A 9,424-nucleotide genomic window follows, 5' to 3' on the forward strand; every position below is an offset into this window, starting at 1 on the left:
CTGATGTATGATGAGGATGATGATGATGATGAGGATGATCGGACTCTGGACAGGAAAGGGTTACCTCTGATGTATGATGATGATGAGGAGGAGGAGGATGATGAGGAGGCTCTGGACAGGAAAGGGTTACCTCTGATGTACGATGATGAGGAGGAGGAGACTCTGGACAGGAAAGGGTTACTTCTGATGTACGATGATGATGATGATGATGATGATCGGACTCTGGACAGGAAAGGGTTACCTCTGATGTATGAGGATGATGATGAGGAGGAGGAGGAAGCTCTGGACAGGAAAGGGTTACCTCTGATGTATGAGGATGATGATGAGGAGGAGGAGGAAGCTCTGGACAGGAAAGGGTTACTTCTGATGTACGATGATGAGGATGATGAGGATGAGGATGATCGGACTCTGGACAGGAAAGGGTTATCTCTGATGTATGATGATGATGAGGATGATCGGACTCTGGACAGGAAAGGGTTACCTCTGATGTATGAGGAGGAGGAGGAGGAGACTCTGGACAGGAAAGGGTTACCTCTGATGTATGAGGATGATGATGAGGATGATCGGACTCTGGACAGGAAAGGGTTACCTCTGATGTATGATGATGAGGAGGAGGAGGAGGATGATGAGGAGACTCTGGACATGAAAGGGTTACCTCTGATGTATGATGATGATGAGGAGGAGGAGGATGATGAGGAGACTCTGGACATGAAAGGGTTACCTCTGATGTATGATGATGAGGAGGAGGAGGAGGATGATGAGGAGACTCTGGACATGAAAGGGTTACCTCTGATGTATGATGATGAGGAGGAGGAGGAGGATGATGAGGAGACTCTGGACATGAAAGGGTTACCTCTGATGAAGGAGGAGGGGGGGAGGGGTTTTGCAGACTTGAGTTGGGAGAGTTTGGCAGAGTTTGCTGTGTGCTGTCAGCTGATTGGTTGGAGCTGCCCCCCTGTGGGCGGGGCCTGGATACCTTTGGCTGGGGAGGGTGAGGAGTGTAGTCAGACATGATGAGGAGTGAGGTGGTGATGAGGTTTTTGCTCTGGTTCTGTGCCGGATTGGAGCAGCTGAGGAGGGTGTGTGGGGTCCGCCATGTCGTGTATTGGAACAGCACCAACCCCAGGTAAGTGCCCACCTACCCCTCCCCTCCCCCAATACCCCAGAGACCCCACATTCACCCCACACAGGGGCTCATCATTGCACCCCAGTCCTGCTACTTCATAACTGCCCCCCCCCATGATAATCCCCCCCATGTGCCCCCCTCCTCCACTCCATCACCCGCCTGGAGGATCAATACTTCCAATACCCCCCCCCCCCTCCTCCATCTGGTGACCCTCCGCTCTTCCTTTGTCTCTGCAAAATCCCCAACAATGACCCCCCCCCGATCAATAACTGTATTACCCGTACAGCGAATGACCCCCCCCCCCCCCCCCGACGGATAACCATATTACCAGTACAGCGAATGACCCCCCCCCCTCCCCCGACCGATAACCATATTACCAGTACAGCGAATGACCCCCCCCCCCCTCCCCCGACCGATAACCATATTACCAGTACAGCGAATGACCCCCCCCCCCCCGATCAATAACTGTATTACCAGTACAGCGAATGACCCCCCCCCCCCTCCCCCGACCGATAACCATATTACCAGTACAGCGAATGACCCCCCCCCCTCCCCCGACCGATAACCATATTACCAGTACAGCGAATGACCCCCCCCCCCTCCCCCGACCGATAACCATATTACCAGTACAGCGAATGACCCCCCCCTTCCGTTCTTCACTCCAGCAGGCTGGGGGGGGCATAACTGAATGTCGGCACAGAGATTGACCCCCCCCATTGTATGGGGACTGACAGCCCCACATACCAGTACAGTAAATGCCCCCCTCTTCTTATGGGGGGCCATAACTGCAGGTATCAGTACAGTGAATGGGGGGGGGTAATAACCGTACATATCAGTACAGTGAATGGGGGGGTAATAACCGTACATATCAGTACAGTGAATGGGGGGGGGTAATAACCGTACATATCAGTACAGTGAATGGGGGGGGGTAATAACCGTACATATCAGTACAGTGAATGGGGGGGTAATAACCGTACATATCAGTACAGTGAATGGGGGGGGGTAATAACCGTACATATCAGTACAGTGAATGGGGGGGTAATAACCGTACATATCAGTACAGTGAATGGGGGGGTAATAACCGTACATATCAGTACAGTGAATGGGGGGGGTAATAACCGTACATATCAGTACAGTGAATGGGGGGGGGTAATAACCGTACATATCAGTACAGTGAATGGGGGGGTAATAACCGTACATATCAGTACAGTGAATGGGGGGGGGTATAACCGCACATATCAGTACAGTGAATGGGGGGGGTAATAACCGTACATATCAGTACAGTGAATGGGGGGGTAATAACCGTACATATCAGTACAGTGAATGGGGGGGTAATAACCGTACATATCAGTACAGTGAATGGGGGGGTAATAACCGTACATATCAGTACAGTGAATGGGGGGGGTAATAACCGTACATATCAGTACAGTGAATGGGGGGGGTAATAACCGTACATATCAGTACAGTGAATGGGGGGGTAATACAGTGAATGGGGGGGGTATAACCGTACATAGTACAGTGAATGGGGGGGTAATAACCGTACATATCAGTACAGTGAATGGGGGGGGGTAATAACCGTACATATCAGTACAGTGAATGGGGGGGTAATAACCGTACATATCAGTACAGTGAAGGGCCCCCCCTTCTTACTCCTGGCAGATTGGGGCAAATATTTGCATATATTAATAAATACCCCCCCCCCCCTTTTTACTCTCAGAACTCGGGGGGGGGGGGTAGCAATACCCACTTGTACTGCTGCAGTGAATGACCCCCACTCCCCTCCTTCTTACCCCCAGCAAACGGAGGGGGGGGGGGTAAAAACTCGTATCAGTAAAGTTAATGACCCCCCCCCCATCACCTGGCCTGTCATCGGTGTCACGGCGAGCTGATTGCGCCATTCTGTGCCGGAGGTGAAAAGCTGCTCTTTAAATTCTTTGTCCTTCCGCCCCCCCCCCGCCGGCGGACTTTTCTTCCACATCCAATCCGTTTCCGTGATGAAATCTCCTCCAATCGCCGCAGATCGGTTCTCCGCGGCGTCGGGCCGTTCATTCCCCCTTCCCCCTAAAACCGTTAACGCTTCCCGACCGGGCAGATCCGTCTGATAGTCGCCCCGTCTCCTAAATCTGCACCCCCCCCCCAAAAATCCAACATGGACACTTCAATCATTTTTGTGATCCGTTGCACGCCGCCCTCCCAAGCGAAACATTTTGGGGGGGGGCGCCGCGCTTCCATTGCACAAATTTTACCCAAATGTGCCCCCCAATTGCTGTTTTGTAGCCGCTTTTTTTTTTTTTTTTTTTTTCCAGTATAGAAGTCTTTTCAGAGGGACGCGTTACGTTGCGTCCTTATTCATTGCACCAATCTCCCTGAACGTTGGCGACTCGTTAAAAAAAAAAAAAAAAACGTTTTTGCGCACAATGCGTTTTTTTTTTTTTCTACATCGTGCGAAGCGCCTGCAGAATTGGGGGTGGGGTGACTTCACGGCGTCACGCGGTCGCCGGGGAAAGTTGCAGAAGGAGCAGATTTTTTTTTTTTTTTTGGTGGTGGTGGGAAAACATTGCGCCGCCCCTCCCCCGCGGGCACTGGGAGACGCAGGAAGGGTTTGTTATTTTGGGCACGGGACCCCGTGCTTGTCTTGGACCTGGCGGTGTTTTCACTGGAGTTGCAGAATCCCATTTTCTCTTTTTCCAGGCTGCATATGAGGGGGGGGGGAGGGGTGGGGGGGCTGTTTGTCTTGGCTGGGGCTGCGTCCGCTGGCGGCGAGCGTTTTTTTTTTTTTTTTTTTTTTTTTGCGGGGCCGAGGCGCCGACTTCGCCTTTTTACTCAGAACTTTTTGTTCGCTGGAGTTGGACTTGTTGACACGCAAATATGTGATTTTTTTTTTTTTTTTTTTTTTTGTGCAGAAAAAAAAAAAGAGAAGCTGCCTGGAGTGGGGGAGGGGAATGTCGGATCAGCGGAAATTCAGGTCTGACCAGGAGGCCAACATACAAATATGGCCGCCCGACGCAAAATAACCCCCCAAAATCTTTCTTTTTAATGCTCTTGATGTTAACATGGCGGCTGCTTATCAATAACATTTGTGTGCGAAAGGCAAGGGAGTCTCACTCCTCCTGCTGCATCCAGTGGTGGTGAGACACCCCCCCCCCCCCCCCGCCCCTCCTGATAATGGCCGCAGAGGGTGGGCGGAGCTGGGAACCAAGGCGTGGGACCTTCCTCAAGGTGAGGCCAAAGGGCAACTCAACTGAATTCTTCTTTTTCTTCCTGGTCTGATCTTTACAATGTATCAAAGCCGGAACTCTTCTCTTCTCTTGGTTACAATGTAACAATGGAGGGATTACAATGTGCCGGTTTTTGGTGGTGGGATGTGATTTCGATGTGTGAGGACGGGTGGAAGCTCAGAGCTCTGGTTCTGGAACGAGTGGTGGTTCAGGTTCTGGGTGGACCTCCTACTCCTCGGAATCTGACGTTTTTGCCGTTGAGCGGAGACCTTCTTCAGGTGTCTGGAAGTGGGGTGTCCATTTTATATCGCAGTTGGGGGGGGGGGGGATCGGCTCGCTCTGTGATGGATGCTTTGGTTGTACGTTGTGGTGTCGGCTCTCTTTCCCCACTATGTGTACAGTGCTGGGCGAAGAGCCGTCTGGAAGGAGCAATTAAGTATCATTTCCTCTTCAGTTCCAGTTTCACTCTGGAGAAGAGTCGGGCCTGCACAATGGAGGGACTTTCCTGTCCTGGCCTGTCCTCCCCCGGGCCTCACTCCTCTGGCTTGGCCTGTCTCGTCTTCCTGGGAACCTCTCGCCTAAGCTGGCCTGACCTCCTGGGACTTGCCTGGCCTGTCTCTTGGGCTCTGCTCTACTGGCCTGGCCTGTCCTCCCCTGGGCCTCACTCCTCTGGCTTGGCCTGTCTCGTCTTCCTGGGAACCTCTCGCCTAAGCTGGCCTGACCTCCTGGGACTTGCCTGGCCTGTCTCTCGGGCTCTGCTCTACTGGCCTGGCCTGGCCTCCTGTAGATTGACCACCCTCTGGGATCTGGCGCTCCTGGACACTCTTCTCCCATGGAACTTCACCCTCCTGTTCTCCTTGTCTCTGTTATCTGGCTTCATCTGTCTTCCTGGGCTCTGCTCTACTGGCTTGGCCCCTCTTACTGGAACCTACTCTACAGGCTTTGCCTGTCTTCCTGCAGATTGCCCATCATTCGGGGACTTGGCTCTCCTCCTGTATTTCTCCTCCTTTAGATCTCCTGGCTTGTTCTTCATGTCCTGCTCTACCATCTGTCCTGTCGGCTCTACCTGTCCCATCCCATTGTCTCTGGAGTGTCCCTCCATCTGTCTAAATGTCCTCCCAACCCACCATCCCCCCCCCCCCAAACAGCAGAATTTTCTCTCCTTTTCCAACGCTACCCATTCAGGCCTGGTGTCTTCTCGCCAGTTCATCTCAGAATTTTCCTGTTCATCCATCCCACTCCGCTCTCCTATGATTTGTCACCCGATCCAGTCCCTGAATCTTCTGTACCTCTGACCTGTAATGGTCCTTTCCTATGAGGGCCAATCTTTCCTTTCCTTCTAACCCCCGAATTCCATCTACTGTTCCCAGCACTTCCCCAGAATCTTCTGTCTGAATTCTTCCATTACTGAACCCCCCCCCCCCCCCCAATTCTCCACACCTCCCTGTCTTACCCCAGAAATCCCTCAGCCCCTGTACTGATCACAACCACCAATAGCCCTTGTATCTTCTCAACTCTCTGCCCAAAACCCCATTCACCCTCTAATTGCCCTCCTCTATACCCTTGAACCTATGTTCCTTCCTTCAAGATTCCACAAATCTTCGAAACACCCCCCCCCCCAACTGCGGTCCACATATCTTCTACTTGGTGTTTCCTCTGTCCTCCTGGAAATGTCCCCAACCCTGACTGCTCCTGTCTTTTATCCCCTGCCCCAATCTCCCTTTATCCCTAGTTCTATCTTTTTTTTTTTTTTTTCCCAACTTCATTGGCCCATGTCCTTCCATCCCTTGCCTCAATCCCCTATTGGCTCCAGTTCTTAACGTTTCCTTAGTTCCATGACTTCATTGGCCCATGCTTTTCTGCATGTGAACCCCAAAGTGCGCCCCCCCATGTTGTTGTTACCTTGTGTCCTTGTGTTTTTTTGGTCCATATACTAGTTCCCATGCCACCCATATTGTCATTTTTTTTTTTTTTCCCTATCCCTTGGTTCCCCTACGTCCTCAGCCTTGGCTTTGTTCTTAGGTCCATACATTGGTTCCCATGCCCCCTCATACTGTCATTTTGGCGCTGTTGTCTGGTCCATACTATGGTTCCCCTCAACCTTGGCCCCATTCCTTGGTTCATATATTAGTTCCCAGCCCCCCCCCCATGTTGTCATTTTTGCCCCCCTTTAATGTCACCTCCCTTGTGTTCTCAGCCTTGACCACGTTCTTTGGTTCTCCTCAGTCTTCATTCTTTGGTCTATACATTGGTTCCCAGGCCCCCCCCTCCTCCCTGTCAGTATTTGAAGTCTTGGGGTGTGTATACTTCAGTGGAATCCGCTCTCTGCATCCTTCTCCATAAACCATGGGAGGGATAACGGGCGGAATCCTCTGTGTCATCCGGCATGATCCGACACGTTTTATTCCTCCCGTACAAAGTGGCTGAAACACTCCTGAACTTTCCTTGCTATATTTTCTTCCCTTTTTTTTTTTTTTAACGGGTGTCCTGGAGGCCAGCGTTGGACCTAGAATGGGGGGGGGGGGCTCTGGTCGGTGGAGGCCCCACGCCCTGTAGCCACCATGTTGTCCCACGCCCTGTAGCCACCACGTTGTCATGGTCCGCCCTGTGGGAAACCTTTCATTTGAGGTTGCGCTCTGCCGGTACGTGGTGTTTTGAGGTTGCGCTCCCCCCTTTTTTTTTTTTTTTTTTTTTTTTTTTTTTTTAAGCGTTTGACTTTTTCACCTCGGCGTCTCTCTATGTTTAGCCGGGGACGCCTTGCCAGGAACAAAGTGGCGCCCAGCGCCGGGGCCCGACCTGGATTGTCCAATGTGGATCTCCCTTTTTATTAGAGGGATAGAATGCATCCTGGCCCTCCTTTTGTACCACACCGCGGGGTGCGTTGGCGCTACGCTGATCACAGGACCCGGGGCCCCAGCAGGTGCAGCGGTCATGCACCAGCACTGTCACAAGTGATCGGCCATGTGTACGCCGCCCCCCTGTGGTTGGTGTGGATTTGGAAGGCTGTGAAGTTGGGAACTCCCAGCTGTGAAGGCTTCTGCTTTAGTGCCCGGCTAAAGAGGGGCCCCGTAAATGTGTCACAGCTGAGCGGGCTCTAATGTAAACCTTCATGGTGGGGGGGGGGGCAGTAGCTGCATAGAAGGACCCCCACCGTGTCTGGAATTTACAGTTAATGCCATTCACCGTATTACTACTAATGGGGGCAAAATGTCCAAACAAAACGGTGTGTGTGTGTGTGTGTGTGTGTGTGGGGGGGGGGGGTCACAGTTCGGGGCCACAAAAACCGAAACCCCCAACCTCTGCGACTGGTGTCGTCCATTGTGAGACTGGAGAATTGTTCCGCCGCCGCGCCATTTCATGGAGAACGGGATTATGGGACGCCTGTATGGTGGTTCCAAAAAAATGCCAACTGCCTGGGGATCCGTATTTTAAGAGGCGGGACCAGAACAAGACCGCAGCGAGTTGAGGCGCAACTCGCAGTCTGTGATTGATTAAATTTTTTTTTTTTTCTTATTTTTCGTGCTTTTTTTTCTCATTTTGTGGTGTTTTTTGTTTTATTTTTTCGTTTGCTTTTTTTTTTTTTTTTTGTTTGTTTTGTTTTAGTATTATTTATTTATTTTTTTTGTATGCTACAAGCATAATGCAGTCCATTCATGTCAATGGGCTGCCGTACGTGCAAAATTGCGCCTAATAAGCTCATTACATTTTTGGGCGTCGAGCTTCACATACAATTTTTTTTTTTTTTTGACCTGCGCAGATACACGCGTCTGCCCGCCATGTTTTGAGGTTCTATTAACAATGAATGGAACAGCGACGTGTGATACGCGTTTTTCACGCATTCCTTTAAATACAACCTTCAAGGCGCGCAATTGAGCGTGGTGTGTTATTTATTTATTTTTTCCTATTTACAATTTATTCTGATTGGTCTGGGCTGAAAATCGGATCTCTCAGTGTATGGCCCCCGATTTGGATGATGTAGAAAACGGGAACCATTAGGGACCCCCCCCCCCCTGTACAGGACGATCGGGGACCCCGGTAGAGTCTCCTCCCCCCCCCCCCTGTAGTTGAGTTTGGGGGGGGGGGGTTTCTGGCGGCGGTGGAGGAGATCTGATTCGTATTAACATATTTGGGATGTTTCAGCTCCTCTCTGGAGTTTCTCTTTCAATCTGCTTTGGTTTCTTTTCAGAGTCCCCCTCCCCCCTCCGAGCATAACCCTCCCCCTCCCCCGCTCTGCCAAAACTCATTACAGGGGCCGCCGATTCCCCTCTGTACTCTGCGCATTGTGCTGGAGATCGGCCACCGCCACACGCGCCGAGATCCCACCGATCCCACCACATTCACTCTACACGGTCTTTTATAGAAACAATGTAACAATGCAATACTCTGTAGTACAGCTCCCCCGTGGCGTTGCGTTGTTGCCCTGTCCGGTCGCGTTGCGTTGTTGCCCTGTCCGGTCGCGTTACGTTGTTGCCCTGTCGGGTCGCGTTGCGTTGTTGCCCTGTCCGGTCGCGTTACGTTGTTGCCCTGTCCGGTCGCGTTACGTTGTTGCCCTGTCCGGTCGCGTTGCGTTGTTGCCCCGTCCGGTCGCGTTGCGTGGTTGCCCTGTCCGGTCGCGTTGCGTGGTTGCCCTGTCCGGTCGCGTTACGTTGTTGCCCTGTCCGGTCGCGTTGCGTGGTTGCCCCGTTCGGTCGCGTTGCGTGGTTGCCCTGTCCGGTCGCGTTGCGTGGTTGCCCTGTCCGGTTGCGTGGTTGCCCTGTCTGGTTGCGTTGTTGCCCTGTCCATTCGCGTTGCATGGTTGCCCTGTCCGGTTGCGTGGTTGCTCTGTCCGGTTGCGTTGCGTTGTTGCCCTGTCCGTTCGCGTTGCATGGTTGCCCCGTCCGGTCGCGTTGCGTGGTTGCCCTGTCCGGTCGCGTTGCGTTGTTACGCTGACTAGGTCTACCAGAGTAACAATGTAACACTTTGAAGGATCCTCCCTAAAAAGTACCAAATTTCTACTCTCAGATCTTCCCAGAAAAGTACCATTCTGGGAAGTTCCGGGATGTTTTGTGGGCGGAGCCATACAGACACATACATTTGATCA

General features: G+C 52.0%; 1 protein-coding gene across 2 annotated transcripts in view; it reads left to right on the forward strand.

Annotated features, from left to right (window-relative positions):
* The first annotated feature begins 974 nt into the window (after positions 1-974).
* The window catches only part of EFNA4 (ephrin A4), a 23,998-nt gene continuing 15,548 nt past the window's right edge, over positions 975-9,424 (forward strand). For both annotated transcript variants that reach the window (XR_012237035.1, XM_073608716.1), the window contains exon 1: positions 975-1,126. Coding sequence is in view for 1 of the 2 variants with exons in the window: in XM_073608716.1 (XP_073464817.1) it covers positions 1,011-1,126 (116 nt within the window). In the remaining variant the exon portion in view is untranslated. The remainder of the gene's footprint in view (positions 1,127-9,424) is intronic.

This window comes from Aquarana catesbeiana, linkage group LG13 (assembly GCF_042186555.1).
Source record: "Aquarana catesbeiana isolate 2022-GZ linkage group LG13, ASM4218655v1, whole genome shotgun sequence".
Classification (NCBI taxonomy): domain Eukaryota; kingdom Metazoa; phylum Chordata; class Amphibia; order Anura; family Ranidae; genus Aquarana; species Aquarana catesbeiana.